The 17,451-nt window shown below is 44.6% G+C and overlaps 1 protein-coding gene across 2 annotated transcripts in view; it reads right to left on the minus strand.

Moving 5' to 3' along the window:
* The window catches only part of LOC135373806 (uncharacterized), an 87,810-nt gene that overhangs the window by 23,806 nt on the left and 46,553 nt on the right, over nucleotides 1-17,451 (minus strand). For both annotated transcript variants that reach the window (XM_064606880.1, XM_064606875.1), the window contains exons 5-7: nucleotides 16,006-16,190; nucleotides 14,963-15,009; nucleotides 2,929-3,037 (exon numbers count right to left, since the gene is read on the minus strand). In XM_064606880.1, coding sequence (XP_064462950.1) covers nucleotides 2,929-3,037; nucleotides 14,963-15,009; nucleotides 16,006-16,190 — 341 coding nt within the window. The remainder of the gene's footprint in view (nucleotides 1-2,928; nucleotides 3,038-14,962; nucleotides 15,010-16,005; nucleotides 16,191-17,451) is intronic.

Below are 17,451 nucleotides of genomic sequence, written 5' to 3' on the forward strand. Positions count from 1 at the left end.
CAGAAGACGGGGTACAGTCCAGTGGTTGTCAGCAAGAGTCTGTCTTACGCTTCTTTTGATGCTTGTGTAGTTTGTTGGTCCTGACGGTCGAGGCATAAGTAACAGGGGCAGCGGAATGGACAGTCCGGTGCGGGGTTGCCGACTTCGGCCTGGAAGTTGAGTCGACCGAAGCTCTGGACGAGGCCACGGAAGAGTCTCGTGGTGCGAAGTTGGTGTATCGTAGAGGGGGGTGATGCTTACGTGAACGACGAGAGGAAACGGCGCTTGCTGACGCCGAGGATACAGGTGGACTAGGATGGGAGGGTGTGTGTGTGACCTGGGTCACATGTGCCGAAGAGGTGGAGGACTGGTCCAATGGTGGGAAATCCTGGGGATTAACGTTAAAAGATGAGTGCTCTTTACGGGGAAAGATGCAGGCGGGAAGTGCAGCCTAATGCAACTTCTGTAGTGGGAAGCGAGGACTTTGGCTCCTTGAAAGTCGAGGTGATGGCCATCCAAAGCGAGGAATTCAAACGGGCACTGCTCAAAACGGTTATGGCGGATAGACCCAATCCGTTCGTTCACGATTGAAAGATACCAGAAGTGTTGGTTAATTAGTCGAATCTTGAGGTTGGTCTCTCCGATGAAAGCTCGTTGGTCCACGGGGACGTACATCGAGGGAAGACAAGGCGGGATACTTGACAAGACCACAAAAACATGTGGGTGGGAAGAATGAATGTGAGACAAGAGCACGTCGAAGCGTTCCAAACACGTGAAGATCGAGGTATCAGCGACATCAATAGATCCCACTTGAAGAAAAATTACATCCACGTCTTCGGGAAGATCCAGACGGTGTGTATGTGTCTTGACACCTACTGCACACGGCTATGTTGTCATCGTGTTTTATGAAAAGATATTTCTTGCAGATTAGGCGTGTATGGCGCAACGTGCACCAGGAAGAAAGACGCAAGCATTGTGTTCAGTGTGGCGGAGACTCATGCACGTCATTACAAGATTCGCAAATGCTTTGAGATAGACAAGTTGGACCGGAAGTGAGAATCTATGTGCTTTTTTTCATTGCTGTTCATTGTCCGATCATTGCGAATTTTGTGCCTTGGTGAGACGAATGCTCAGATGTGTTGATGATGAATGGGGATGCTTTCAGAGGTACTTACTCGTGAGTGGTGAATAAAGTGATTTCTTGCGACTATATCTACTGTTTCGCGTGGGTTTTTGCGGGTTCTCATCTCCCCAGACATGAGCGTCTTACTTCGCAGAACATTTCAGAAAGCATGTAGACAGCGACGGGGACGGGCGGTGCATAGCTTGCCGTTGCTGGCCACACAGCAGCATTTTCAAGACTGCCATAACCAGCGTCAATGCAACTATTGTGCCGCATCAGCATTAAGGCAGCCCTCATGTTAGCATCAGCATCAGCGAGGCTCTAGTGTTAACATGAGCCTGAACAGTTCTGTTAATATTAGTATCAGAGCAGCACCACGTGTTAACATGAGCATCAAGACAGTGTCCCCAATCACATCAAACCTGATACCACTCGTCAATAGGGAACACACCCATAAACGTGTGTTACCACGACAGTGCCTCTGCCACTCTGGTTACATGCTATGTAGTACAATGTGGCTTAACATTGTTCTCTACACAACCTGCATATTTTTTTCTTCATTCTTCTAAAAATGCTTATAAACCCAGCATATGTATAAGCTCCTCGCTGCTGTGGTACTCTTGTAGTTTGCTATCTTACTTTTGATTCATAATAGTCGAGAGTATTTTTATGAAAAGCTGTCTTACTGTACTCAGTCAGTGCAACAATAGACGTTGAAGCTGAACCACATATTTGCACCATGATATTGCTCAAAGTATATACACCTAGCATAACATAAAAAACGTCCCAACGAGGTACCAGATCATGTCTCTGAAAGACATCCCAGTGACATGATATGGATGCTTGTTTTAACATCCATGGGATGTCCACTCTGACCTCATTGGGAGGATTGCGGACGTCCACAGGTAGTCCACATATCCTGGTAAGGATGTCTTGCAGTCATCCCAGGGGCATTTATGATTTACTGGGATTGTTCATTCTTTGTTAGCTGTTGTGTTTTGTCTCCTTCTGGGTTACAGCGGTTAAGAATCAATCACCCGGGATTTGTGTGGCGCGGTTCCCACAAGCGCTGCATACCTGCGCAGTGCTCACGATGTAAAACCAGAACAATTGCCGGTGGTGGTCGTGGTGGTGCTGGTGAAAGGACTCGCCGTTGTCGGCCACACAGAGGTGGGCAACCTCACAACTGACGCCCTGGGGGAATGTGGGGGAACGCGGGGTGCGACGACGTTTGAGTACTTGTAAACTCCTACACCACGTGCCGCCAAAGAACTTACGACTTTCTTTTTCTATATGTACTCACTAGCTTCGAACAGGGCATTCACTGGTGAGGCAGTCACTCTGATGGCGGAACATCGCGCTCCACGCGAGTTCCTGGCACCACCCACTCAAACGTTGCCTATCTGCACACTGCTGAAAACAGTTCAATAGGCCGAAACAGCTGTGAAGTAGTAGTACGGAGACGCAAACTCATAATTCATTTGTTTATTGAAGTAGAGCTTGTTGCATCGACGCATGACCCTCTTCAGGGCACCATTCAGTGATTACTATGAGGTCATGTTCGGAAAGGTTCAGGTTGTGCTGCAGTTCGCAGGCGCTAATGGTCAAGAAGGGCTTTAAGTACGACGACACCGCCTAGGCACACTCCGACTGTTGCAATAATGCGCTGCTTATCTCAAAAAGTCTTCAGCAATACGGCGGCCGTAGTTGTAACGTCAACGAGCGCGGCATCGATATTTTGAAGCCGTCAGGAATTATGAAGAGCACTCTTTTAAATGATCTTTCCATATTGCCTCTATCTAACAGAAGCCAGAAGTGATACCTACAATCTCGCAAGTAATCGGGCGGCCGCAAGTATCCCAAGGAAGGTTCCCGGCTTTTCCGGTCCGATGGCCACGTTGTTCTCTTTACATACTCCACCTCGTGCTGAATAGCCTGTGAGAACATTATACGCACACATTAGTTTGCACAATGTCTATAATCGGTTTCAGAGCGACGCAATATCGAGATATCTTAGACAAGGGTGTAAGCGAAGAACACAAGGCTGATGAGAGCCATGCGCAATGAAAGCATAGCGGCTAGGTATTTGTGAACTTTAGGGAAGCACATGGAAAGAGTACAGTCAAGATATTCGTAGATCTCGTACGTTCGTTGTTGTCGGGAACGACAGTGCTCCACAACGGTTGACATACCCCATATGAGGCGCACGACTGCCTGACTAATACAACGCAGGTGCGGCTAATACGTGGCGAATCCCAGGAACCAGATAGAATTCCGCCGGCAAAAATGGTCAACAAGCGACGAAACCAGTGTAACTGCCGCATAATCTAAAACCACGAGACAAGAGAACACGAGGGGCCAGACACAACACGAAGTCTCCCTAGTGCTCCCTAGTCTCGGGTTTTACATTATGCGTAATCTTCACCAGCTCGCTTGCTTCCTGGCCATTTTTTCAGTGTAACTGCACCGAGGAACAAATGTTTACATCAAGTTTACACATGCTATTTGGTGAAATGTGTTTGCGTTGCCTGTGTTCGCTGCCACTGGAAGTTGAATAACTGGTAACGTCTAGGGGCAACATGAGCCATCTACGTTCAAGGAGCGTCCACTGGATATAAGATTCTGGATATCCACTGGAGTTTTGTGAGCACCCATCCCACGTCTAATTAATATCCGCAGGAGATGCACTTCAACCCTGTTTTGATATCCAGGAGATATCCACACGATTAATTTCGTGGATGTATCCTGGAGGTCAAAATACTGCACGCCTGGTTGCTCCTTCGAAACACCGTGCTACGTGTTCGGGCTCTAGTACAAGTCTGTACACTGTTCTCATTCCACATTTTATTTAAAACCAGGGCCAGAACAACATTAGATATTTCTGAAGTGTAACAATACTGCCCACAAGTATACAACGCTGCACCCCATCAGCCTGTGTATCGCCAACAGTTGGGCGTTCCCGGAGGGAGGCCACTTGGGCATTCTTGCACTACTGGATAGAACATATACTGAAATACAAACTGTTAGGGCACGTTTTTTTTAAGGGTAGCCTGGCGTGACACGTTTGCAACGGTGAGAACGAGAATACGTCGTTCCTGTTATACCGTACATCGGCGTATACAGGGTAGTCCACCAGCCATGATAGAAATTCATAGTAAAAAACGTAGGCCCCGGAGAGACATGCGGTCAAGGAATTTTTTCTGCCAATAACCACCTGCCACCTATGCTCTGCCACCTATTGGTAACATTTTTATTTCATTTCAATTGACGAAAGTTAATTTCTTGAATTGAACTCTGAAATTGCTCTAGGCAACCTGACGTTTTCTTTGCGGAAATGGGTTCCCCGTGGTCATTTTACTCAGTATAGCACGTAATCCTACTCGCAATGCAACGGCAATTGCCGAAATAAATTCGCCGAAAATCTGTGGAAATCGGCTCTTGGCTCCGCCTCTTTTTTGACGGCTGGTTGTTTGAGCGCAAAGCTGCGAAGAAAGGATGTTACATTGACATGACTCGCGAGGGGGGAAAGGGTTACAAGGCTTACCCCCTGAACAAACATGTGCAGTGAATGCGGGAATCAGAGCTATCTTATAAAAAATGAGGTCACTCTCGGCTTGTAATCCGTTCCCCCCTCGTGTGGCGTCAATGTAACCTCCTTTCTTCGCAGCTTTGCGCTCAAACAGCCAGCCGTCAAAAAAGAGACGAAGCCAATGGCTCATTTCCCCGTATTTTCGGCGAATTTATTTTGTACAATCGTGTATGACTAAAAACGCTGCGAAGGTACAGCGTAGGAGCATCCAACCATCCGATTTCTGAGTCGTTCTTCGTCCCTTCTTTCGTGTTCGCCCAAACCGACGGTAGCCACTGTAGAAGCAGCTTTACCTCGTAAGTTGTATTTTTACCCCTTACTCTACATTGCATACACCTTCGAAAGTTGGAGCTGCAATTGGCATCGCTACTGCTTTGTCTCCTGTACCGCATATCCATTTGCCCAAGCAGCACAGCCCGTTTACAAGTGCGCGAGCCGAAGACGAGGGAAGATCCTGTTAAATGGGGCGCGCGTCGCCTCCTAACAACGGTCCTACGTACGTTTTGCAACCACAGGAGGACAAAGGCCTGATCACAGTTCCCGATATCGGATACGAGCTCTTTGTTGACAGAGCCCGTTACCTTGCCCTCCATGCGCTCGTGTTGCGTTTCCTCTTTTGTTTGCGTGTGCTTATAGGATTTGGCTAATAATGAGCACAAGTGATGGGAAGAACGTTAGTTGCGAAAGTTAGTTTAATGGGAAGCACGCGCTCAAACACGATAAATGGTACTAGAGTCACTAGTACCATTTATCGTGTTTGAGCGCGTGCAAGAAACAAATAAGGTAAAAGTGAAACACGTGTTCGTCCCCTGATGTGTCATAACACTGTCCTAAAATTGTCCTCAATGAGGGTCTGGGGTCAATAATAGCATAACGGATAGCCTGCACAATAACACGATGAGAATGATTTGAGGATCAGATTTGACGTTCCTAGGGACGGCACCCCTGTCCGTGCAGATGCTCTTGGATATCCCTGGGATGACAGTCAGATGACAGTGACATGATCCCTCTTTTCCCTGGGTTGTTCCATCCCTGGGATGACAGTGTTCTTTTGTGACTCTAAATGGTACGAAACTACACGCAGTCCCGATAACTTCTGCTTTACTGCTTCCATTCATCTTGGTAAGCTGCCGCATGAAGTCTAGCTGTTCGTTTCTGGTCCTTTCCATAACGGACAATGAAAGCGGCGCTTTAAAAGAAAGTAGAGAGAAATAAACGCAGCTCGAAAGGTACTGCAGATATTCACTTCGTATTTAACCCTTATACCGCGGAATTTAATCTTTATACCGTGGAATTTAATCCTTACGGCGTCATTTTTAATCGTTGTTCCGCTGGATTTAATCCTTACGCAGCCTCTCCTAATTCTTATACAGGGGGATTTAATCCGTCTGTCAAATTTTATTTTCATGCTACCAATTTTAGTCCCTATGGCGTGGTATTTAATCCTAAATTATCGCGTTACCTTTTCATAATTCTTTTCAATACAACGCGACAGCGTGGGACAACCTGTATGATTTGTGACCTGTTTTGATTATTTTCTTGTTTACAACTATGCACTGCCTTTTTCTGACTATCAATATCCTGCTGCACTCTATGTACTAATGCTCTATGAATCAATGCACTTCTATGTGATAGTATGGGACTACCTGCATAATCGATTATCTGATATGATTATTTCTTGGTTTACGACTGTAAACTCACATTTTATAACTATGCCTACTCTATGCAGTACTATGGAATGCTACGGGACTACCTGCATGATTTATGACCTGTTACGACTATTTCCTTGTTTATTGCTATAAATTGACTTTCTATGGGATGACCGCTATGGGATGGTATGGAGCTCCCGGCATAATACCGGCATGATTTCTTACCTGTTTTGACTACCGTATGGACTATCTGCATCGTTTATGGCCAATTTTGACTATTTCCTTCTTTATGGCTATAATTTGAATTTTTATTACTAAGACTACTCTTGCGCTACAATGGGGTAGTATGGGACTACCTGCATCATATATGACACGGCATGAGTATTTCCTTGTTTATGCCTCTCAATGGACTTTTTCTGACACTGCTACTACGTGCACTACTAGGGGAGCAATAGTATGGGACTTGCTGAACCTACCGTGAACTACCTCCAAAGTAACTGCTCTGAAGCTAGAAAATACAAACACAAAAACACAACACAAGCTTCAAGTTGTCTGGGAACAAGAACAATTGAAATATAACATTCACCGTAAAAGCCCCTTCTTTTTCGGGTCTCTTTCCAAATGTAAGTTGGTCAGCAATGACAGACACATCACAGTATCGCATCCTGGTCATCAGGTCTTTATAATGCTCTTCATGCTGCCCTATAATATATCGCTTCATTCATCTCTATGCGCGTCAAAGGCCTTCTATGTTAAAATGACGTGGGCCCTGATCTTGAATTCTCAAATGGAATGCGTTATCCTGAAGGCAGCCTTATACAATCTCATCAGGGTGTAAGGAGTAGTCGTAATTATAAGGGTCCATGTAGCTATAAACCAGGAAATCGTCATAACAGGTCATAAATCAGACAATCTTATATTGTCTTATTAGAGTACGAGACGTACTAGTCGTATTTGTAAAGAGTTCATTTGAAGCTGGGAACATGCAACAGTCATAACATGTCAAAAATCGTGCAGGCAGTCTCATACTATTCCTGGCCGAGTCCAGCCCATCAACGCTCTGCGCTCAAAGCTCTTTTTACCTTTCTGCGCACAATGTGATTTCGATCCTTATTGTAAAGGGGCTCATTATTTCATTCATCACATCATCACCAGCAATGTGGTAGAGTATCGCCTCTTGCGATGAAATTCCCCATTCATCACCTCAAAATACAGTTGTTTTATCTGATTGTAGTGCACAGAGTAGTCACAGTCACAAAAATACAATTCGTAGCAGTAAACCAGGGAATTGTAACAACACGTCATATATTATGAAAGTAGTCTTATACTATCCCTTTGTTTTGCAAAAAATAGTCGTATTCACAAAAATCAATTTGCAGCTACAAACCAGGAAATAGTCATAACAGGTCATAAACCGTCCGGTTATCCTAAATTATACCATGGTAGTTGAAATACTACACATCGTCATAAAAAAGTCCATTTATAGTTGTAAACAAGGAAACAGGCAAAAAATAAGGCAGGTAGTCCCGTACGAACCCATATAGTGCGTAGAGCAGTCATAGTCATAAAATTTCAGTTTATAGCTGTAAACAAGAAATATGGCATAGATCATGCAGGTTGTCCCAGACTGTTGCGTAGTATTGCATTTACCTGTGTTAGTCACAAAAAGTACACTTAGAGCTGCATACGAGGAAGTAATCATAACTGGTCATAAATATTGCAAGTAGTCCAATATCATCTCACAGTAGTGCGTAGAAAAGGCATAATCATAAAAAGTCAATTTTTAGGCCCATACAAGGAAATGGTCATAACTGGCAACAAATCATGCAGGTAGTCCCATACCATCCCATACTAATGCAGAGGGTAGGCACAGTCATAGAAAATTTGTAGTTACAAACCGGGAGATAGTCATAACAGGTCGTAAACCATCCAGTTATCTTAAATTATACCATGGTAGTTCAAACAGTACTCATAGTCACAAAAAGTCCATTTATAGTTGTAAACAAGGAAATGGTCATAACAGGACAAAAATCATGCAGGTAGTCCCATAATAACCCATAGTAGTGCATAGAGCAGTCACAGTCATAAAAAATTCAGTTTATAGCTGTAAACAACAAATAGTCATAACAGGACATTGATCATACAGGTAGTCCCATACTATGATAATAAGTGCAGTCAGCAGTGATAGTAACAAGAAAGTCAAGTCAAGTCAGTGTGGGCTTTAAACGAGGAAATAGTCAAAACAGGTCATCGTTTTTGGAGGCCGAGAATTTTACACAGAACTGCTATTTACGTATGTCAAACAAATGTGAGTCGGGCCATAGGATCGACCGACAAAACAAAAATAGTCGCTCAATATTTGGGGAATCTGAGGAGGTAAACTGAACAGAGTAGTACTTATCGTCCCACTAGCTACCCGCAGGGAGGGGTACAGGGTGTACCTTAATGACTCTTCGTGGACAATCTGCCAGTGTCATGGGAAGTTCTAGAGAAGTTGGAGTTCTGAAGTTCTGGGCACACATTAAAGGACGAGGATAAGATGGCACTAAGGAGACATCCTTTGGGCCGTGCATGTTCTTGGGGTTCAGTCAGACACACTACAACACAAGTGAGGAATCCGGGCAAGTAAACCCATTTTACGAAGAAAATTCTTATGTTATGCCTTGCGAGTACCTGCAGACTCGAGATCTGTTAAACAGCCCTCTCTAATGGCAAAATGGATATAGTTAAGCAGCGAGTACTTTGCGCTCTTATCTTCGAGGACACAGAATCTTCTTCATGCCCCCAGCTCACTGCAGCTAATATCCCATAATAGTTCCAGATAACAACGCGCTCCAGACAACAACGGAACAATAGACAATGGCGTCCAGTGGCATTGCCCACTGCGACGCACACCAGCGCGTGCGCTCCCTCTCACCCAACTCCACGATGTTGAAATTACGTGGTTGCTTCCCAGCGGCACAGGTTCGGTCTTCCTATGCCATAACTTCACCGCAGTGTACGAAACAGTCACGTAATGGCAGATCGCCAAGCAATGGGGAACAGAAAGGCGCGGAACCGTCTTCGGCTCTGCCGTTGCGAGCTTTCCTTGCATACTGGCTCGCGGCGGAGCGTAGCTTGGAACAGGAGGGAATCCTATTTCTGATCGCTCTCCCGTTTCTCCTCTCAAGCTGAGGAAGCAGCTGGGAAAATGTTGTCGATGTCGGCCAGTTCTGAGCAAACAATCCAGTTGCGACCCCGAGCTTTCCACAGAATGCGGTGGTGCTTGCTTGCCGCCATTTGCTATAGGGTAGCCAGACGACAAAATATATGTCATCTGCTGGGATATTCTCTGTGAGAGAAAGTGCTAGAGCTTAGCTCTACATAATTGACGCGCCATTTCACATTATCGCTGAGGTAGAAAATGCAAATTATGTTAAAATACAAGTGATACGGTTCTTGTGTGTTACTCGAATGCAGACACAGTCATGTGGTTTCGTCGCCAGGCGTGATGTGGTCATGTGACCTGGCAGTGGCACGCTACCCTCAACACAGACGAAAAAAATTCCCAAGAATACCCAAGAACCTCAACAATATCCCAAGAAAAGAAGGAGGTAAAGAAAAACACACACAGAATCAACTACATATCAACAATATATATGTATGTGCATTCATTGCAGTACTGCAATATATCTGTTGCAGGAGTGTCAAGTATGTTTCTAGGTTCCAACAACCCAGAGCTGCAGACATTTGTAATAACTGATTTATAATTCTAATAAAGTTGCTAATAACTCTTCCTCTTCTTGCTCGATTCCACTCATTATCTACGCCTACTGACCAGTGAATGGTTGTTCGTGACACCAATAACAGGAGAGAGGATGTTTATTAAGAAAGAGGCATTTTCAAGTACCCTTTCGCTGACTGGCTGCACTGACCGAGGCTGTTATAGATCGTCCCCATTGGCTTAATGGTCCACTTCCACTCACTGATTAGTCATTTCTGAATTTCCAAGCCCACTTATAGCTTGGTAGACCCCCTCACTTATTTGTCCATTCTACTCATTGGTCCGTAATTCCAGGATGCTGGGGTACTCCCCACAATTTCAAGGACAGCTCATAGGCTGGTACTCGACATGTCGTCTAGACCTAGACAAATTCGTGTGAGTGTGCATTGGTACACCACTCCAGGGCTCACCCAATAGTTCACTACTCTGAAGGGACAGCACGTAGACTAGTTTCCAATACCTCATACACTGCCCCCAACCCCTTATTGGCCTATTCTACTGATTGGTTACTCTTCTAGGACGTCTCATAAGTTGGTTCCTAATATGTAGGCTTAGTTAGACGCATTCCTGTAGGTGCTCATTGAGCCACCAGTACAGCATGCTACCAAATATTGTATACTCTGCAATTTCTATAGGGCAGTTCCTGGGCTACTTCTGGCTATGTCATACACCGCCCCAACCATTTATTGACGGATGCACTCAGCGGTCCACAATTCCAGGGCACATATAGACTCTTTTCTTAACTCTGTCCACTTACAGACCTGCCTCCTTCGTGTAACGGACGTACACCTGCTTCTTATACAATTCCGAGCCTGGTATGGAAGGTTACGTCGCCCTCCTCGTGAGGGCATGCCTGAAGTGCAATTTCCCGGCGAAGCAGTGCACCAGATGGTGCACGCCTCTCCCGTCCTGACGGTGCCCCTCACATACGCAAACATATTCGAGATCTGTCGGTCTCCGAAGATGGCGCACTGTCCTTCATTCCACTTGGAGTCTCCAAATTATGATTACACCGTTTATCAAGCACATGATCAAGAAAACCTATGGTCGTGTTACAGAGGCTAATTCTAATGATCTTATACAGTGAAGCTGTTCTTGAAGAGCGATTTGCCCATTAGCACCCGAGAACATTTCTCGTTACGAAAGCTCCGCGGATCCAGTTCTCACCTAGTCTCTACAGTCCAACATGCTCGTGCTCACCGGGAGATTGTCGTATGGATTTTCCGAGAGATCAATCCGGCTTACGATACAGTCTCCCACTATTGTGTGCTACACACCTTATGCTTTTGGGGGGGGGAATCCAATCGACTCTTGACCTGGCTTCAAGACTTCATTACGGACCGAACTGTCGCTGTCCATACACCCCAAGGCCCAAACCCTAAACATCATGTTTATGAAGGAGTCCCCCAAGGCGGAGTTTCAAGCATTCTGCATCTGACACTCTTTAATGGGGTGGGTGATGGATGGCCTAAAATAAAGCATTATTTACAAAGTGGCGCACTCTATGTAGATGACGTTGCCTTTGGGACAGTAGGAAATTGCGACCAGCCATTCAGTGCTGCTTGCAGCTGGCTTTAAATAATGTACACATGTACCTCACGCAACTTGGGATGGGCCTTTCCTTTTACGCAAAGCTCCCATCGCCACACGTCCAGATCTATGCTGTTTGAAAACCTCTACCACGTTCAACGTGGTAACATCAATAAGGCTAGCACCTCTGCAGAGCTGACTTGCTGTGCAGGCATGTGCGCTTCTAGTGAATGTATAGTGTCCCAGTAAGGAATCCGACAATTTCAATAGAGATGACAACAGTCGTCTCTAGAACGTGAACTGCTACATCTATTGGTCTCTCGTTTAGACGCGTTTTTGACTTCCATTAAAACCAACTCGCACATCGGACTTGCACAACATCTGCGAAGGGATATCACAGACACAATCCTCAGATCATTTTGTGTTATCTGAGACAGATGGGGAAAATGTAATTTCTCCATTGCAGGGAAGCGAGGTGCGCCTCCAGACATCGAAGAATGGAACGACAGTCTCCTCTCAGCGGTGCAATACTCGTCCATTCACAAGATGACAGAACTGCTTCTGTTGCACTGTCAGCCTGTTCGTTCGCCACAGCACCAGAAAGGGCTGGCACCCACTGGAGAGACAAACTGTGCCTTGCTTTGCACACCTGATGGTATGCCATTAACTAAGGGTGCGGACGAGCCTTGTGTTCTCAATAGCTCGCAGTACAGATTTTGAGTCGGTAAACAGTGTCCATTCTCACGGGCTAAAATGAACTATGTGCTGCAGAAAAAACAAACTGGAGTTCTGCAGCTATTGATGAGGTTGGATACGACCATGCCTTTGGATGGTATTACAAGGGCTGAGGCAGATATGCCATTTTCTAGAAGCGCTATGTGTGTAAAACTTCGCCGAGCCAGCCAGTCGACCGTTTATAGTTTTTTACTTCTAGAAAACTCCTGATCATCCCACGTGACGCCGGAAGTGGAACGTAGCACCTTTTTGTTCGCACAGTGAGTAATGTTCGTTCTGGTGCTCTGTGGCTCTACTGTGGAAACAGCAAAGTGTCATCTGGGAGCGGGAAACGCCAAATGCTTCAGACACCTATGGGAACGACTACGCTTCTTAATCTCCTGAAGCGTCACCCTGCACTGGACTGCAAATTGCACGCAGCAACCACAGCACAAACAGTGCAAGCATTCTTCAAACAAAAACTGAAGAGATCGCGCATTTCATAGCAAGGGGTCTTCATTCGTTCTTACTAATGGAGGAACTGGGTTTCCTTGAACTGATGCACTGTATGGAATCGAAATGTTCCGTTTCATGAAGAACGACTTTCTCGTGGTCCTGACTTATTCCTGACTTATACAAGCAGCAAATTGAGAGGGTCAAGTACAAGATTCAGGACAATTTGAAAAGCACCTTGTGCTACTCAGTAATGACAGATGGCTGGACTTGGTGTGCAGGTGACAGTTATGCCTCGTTCACATGTCACATTATGGATGGAGACTTTGTGGCCCACAACTGTGCTCTGACCTACAAGCACATGTCTGATAGCTATAACAGCACCAATCTGCACAACTGGCTCCTACAACTGATTGAAGAATGGGGGCTTTCACATGACCTGCAGTATTTATTGTTATAACTCATAACTTCCTGTGGACTTCCTTGTCCATGGACAAGGATACCATGCTTTGCTCACACTCTCTAGTTCAGCATTCAAGATGCAATAAAGCAGACCGATAACTTCAATGAATTCCGTGAGAAGTCACGGTCACTTGTTGGCCACTACAAACGTAGTTACCAAAGTATGTTGATGAACTAGCATACCTGCACAAGAGCTTGAAGTGATTTAGTTCCTGTTTCTGTTGGGTTCTAAATTTAACCCCAAATTGAAATGTGCTACAATCCTTAGCTCATACACAGCTTGCTATGATTTCTCCTGGAGAAAATATTTTATTTTAGTTACTCGTAAATAATTCATATTGAACTAAAAACTATTTGAATTTGATTTGATTTGAACGGTACTCGTTATAATCGATTTCAACTAAAAAAGCTCTATTGGCACTAGTGTACTGTTGTAGCGGTGGAAATTTTCTCTTCTAACAGAACGTAACACTGAGGTTGAAGCACTCGAGGGGGGGGGGGGGGGGCTTGGTACCTGAAGATCCAGTACACTCACGAAAATGGGCAGGTCGAGTAGGCACCAAAGGGGTTTCCAATGGTGTTACGTCCTTAGCTATGAAGACAGTGAGGCTAAGGCGCGTCATTTGTGCCACTCGGTAAAGTGACTTTCCAGGCGGCATCGAATTTCCTAGGGCGTGGATGACGGTGATCTTGCGCAGACAAATGCAGGAAGTGCAGAGGTGTCTCGTGTTCACCTAGAACCTCAATTGGGAGATCCAGAGGGAGGAGTTTAGATCTAGAATAAATATTGAGAACCAGTCTATGAGATGTCTTAGGAATTGTGGAGAGTTGCTAAATGCCCTGGACCAGTGAAAGAGAATCTTGTAATAATGAACAAATGGGTGGGATAAACCAATAAGTGGTTGGCGACAGTTCATGATGAACCAGCCTATCAGTAGGATCAGAAATCTAAAAACAGGTAACCAATAAAAGGAACAGACCAATAAGTGGTTGTGAGTGGTCTTACAAATTTAGAATTGAGTATTCAATGGATGAAAATAGAGCAACAAGTAATAGCGGGTATCCTATGACGACATGAATCAATGCAGACAATTAGCAGGAAGGCGGCCAAAAATGCCTATGATTGGTGTGGAAAGTGACACATATTTATAGATAGACCTTTTAAAGAACTTTTATGGGGCACTGTTACAATTATGAAATTTGAAAGGTGGCAGGAATTTCCATCAATAGAAGATGAGCAGCTTGGGGGGAGGGGGGGTTATCAAGCGAGCCGTGGGACGAAAATAAGTCTTTCTCACCAAATGATGTGTGTTGTACGTCCCTTTAGTTCCCCCGCACAGGGGTTGTATCAATTTTAATGTAATTGAGTGTGAGTTAGCTTAGTTTGCAGTCAGTAGGCTTGGCCAATGAGTGGACTAGACAAATCAACGGGAAGGGGAGGGTCTATGACGTAGGTGGGATGAGCCAATAAGCGGATTTACAATTGACTTGAACTGGATTAGAATCAGCCTGACGTAGATAAGAAGTGGCTTTCACTGGATTAGAAAAAGTGGTCGTTGTGGGAAGTTGATCTATACTACTTATATTGGTGAAGTTAAATGTTGCGTAAAGAGAAATTCTTAACAAATACATAACTTAATGTAGTTTGGAACGTTTTATAGCCTTAGCCATATGTCTCCTAAAACATGGATGTCACATACCTGGCCATCGCTTGTGTTCTTTTCCTACTGTCCTCATTGTGTCGTGCCTATAGAAAATATGGATAACGTTTTGCACTTAAGCGCTTTTTCACATTCACAGAAGCAAAATATAAAGCTATGTCTTCATAGTTTTTACAAACGTGAGTTCCAAAAATGCGTTCTAAACCACACGTTTCGTGTTAAGGATTGTTGAGGCAGATTACATTCTCATCCCAGACAATCCTGGTGGCCTCGCTTGGCAACCCTGGTGGCCTCATTCATTGCTGTTTTTCTTCCCATCAAAACCTTGTTCAGCCGTTATTGATCCTTTCTACACTATTGCACATTTGGTGCCGAAACCCTGGAAACCGGTGCTGATGCAATAATTACCGACGAAGGTTTCGGCTAACTGAACTGCGCTATAGAATGGACAATTTGCAACAGCTGCAAAGGGTACGTGCCACTTCTCGCTCGACGGTTGCGAGCAACATAAAGGACTTCACGGCTCTCTCTATCTCTGCTCTATCTGTATGCCCTATCTCCATCTCTCTTTTCTTACCGTGAAGAAAGAAGGGGCCAAGTTCGTTCTGGGATACTGGATGTGTCAGCATCTGGCTGTTAATTCGAAGGTCTGCGCTGCACACATCAGCTGAGCACGGCGGTGCGGTCGAGGTGCAAGGAAGCTGCACCCGAAGGTTGTCACGTGGTACAATTTTGAAATTTGAGCCCTCACTTTTTTGCGAGCAAGAAAATGTACGTCGAGGGGAGCACCTGTATTAAATGTACAACTTTCCTACCTACACTGTTCCTACCAGAGCGGTAATTCAAAAAATAATTCATTATTCAAATTGAATGAAGCGGTCACTTGCTTTTACACCCCCTCTCATGCCGTTGTCGGTCTTACGTGTGCATCCTCAAAATTATTCCTTTTTTCGGTGTGTAGCAAACACTGATTACAAATTCTGGTGGAGAATCCCATATTCGATTCGGACTTCGCAAAAATTCCACAGCTCTACAACGTATACAAAAGCACGTATGAAATGGTAGACTTCAGGACAGCTTACCCTGTAAGGACGTATACTAATGGAGCACCTCCCGGTGAATATGCAATTGAATTTGAGTTCTTCATACACTTTGTAAATTTATCTAGTGACTCGTCAAGTTTAAGGTACTTCAAGACGACTGGTTTGCCAAGACTCGTGGTGTGGTGATCGTAAAGGGTAAAACACTCGTTTTCCACTTTTGTGTCCTGCAAAAATAAGGCTCAGGTGCAGAATTTTGTTTTCAATATCAACAGAATTTCACCACTGTCGGTTAGAACTGCCTTTGCATTGCATTTTCCAACTGAGATCCACTACAAAAAGAAGCATTAAGCTAAGCGAACCAAATTTCGCCATTAATACGTGATTATTTAATCTTCTCTGTCTAATAAACTGATACTTCAGGTTAGAGAAAGTCGATGGAGTGACAGGTAATCACATCTCCGATATAATCACTTCACAGACATAATCACATAGACCGACAGGTAATGTTGGACACATGATTTGAGCACATGATATCGGCGGTCGTTTTTCCCGTTTGAGTGGCAGAGGTACACATTACAATCAGTAATTTTGACTAGCCGGTGCTGCCAGTCCTCTGTTTAACGCCTGCACAAGTCTAATAAAAAAACGAAATAATATCAAAGCATTTTCCTGCTATCACCTTAGCGTCATTCCAGCTCGAATGTCCCGATGGCGTGACTCAAGCATCGTCCATTTCACTCTAAGAAAAAGATTATACCCGAATCAAGAGTGAAATACACTTTAATTAGGTGTATTCCTCATAAAACACTCTGATAATGGGCATTTAAAAACAAAAAACACTGTTAAGTGGAGAGTATTCTATTGAAAACACCTTTCAGGATGGAGTTGTTTTGCGGCAAATACTCCCTTTCAAATGGCTAGTGTAATACAAGCTCCCGCACCAGCATACCGGGACATACAGTTCGACATTCTTGCGTCTATGGCAAGTGCCACCGTGAACACTGCAGACTTGCAGCCGTGGTTTCATCGTACAACCTAACCCGGAGCGCAATGCGTCACAGGCACGTCGCGTTAGGTACCGTAGGTGTGAATGCCCAGGCTTGAAGATACTTGGGCACCCTCGGTAGCCTATATTGGCGTATGGGATGGATCATATACTGAAATACAATTTGTTGGGGGCCTGTTCGTTAAGTGTAGTAGCCTGGAAAACGTCTCTAACGGTGATGGGATTTCGTCTTTGCAATTAAAACGTACGACTGGAATGAGTCAAGGATACCATCTAAATGCCTGACATCCTTCCCTGTCAAATATGGTGTCTTTAACTTAAGTTATCGTTTTTAATGTGATTAACTTCTGGGTGAAGCTGTGAAATCAGTATAATTTTTCTTCCACTAATTAAAACACCATTTTCAGCACCATATTACCAGTTCAAAGAGGGTGTAAAAAAGCTGTACCGGCCGTAAACACTTCTTTCAACACCTCACT

Source organism: Ornithodoros turicata, chromosome 1, assembly GCF_037126465.1.
Source record: "Ornithodoros turicata isolate Travis chromosome 1, ASM3712646v1, whole genome shotgun sequence".
NCBI lineage: Eukaryota > Metazoa > Arthropoda > Arachnida > Ixodida > Argasidae > Ornithodoros > Ornithodoros turicata.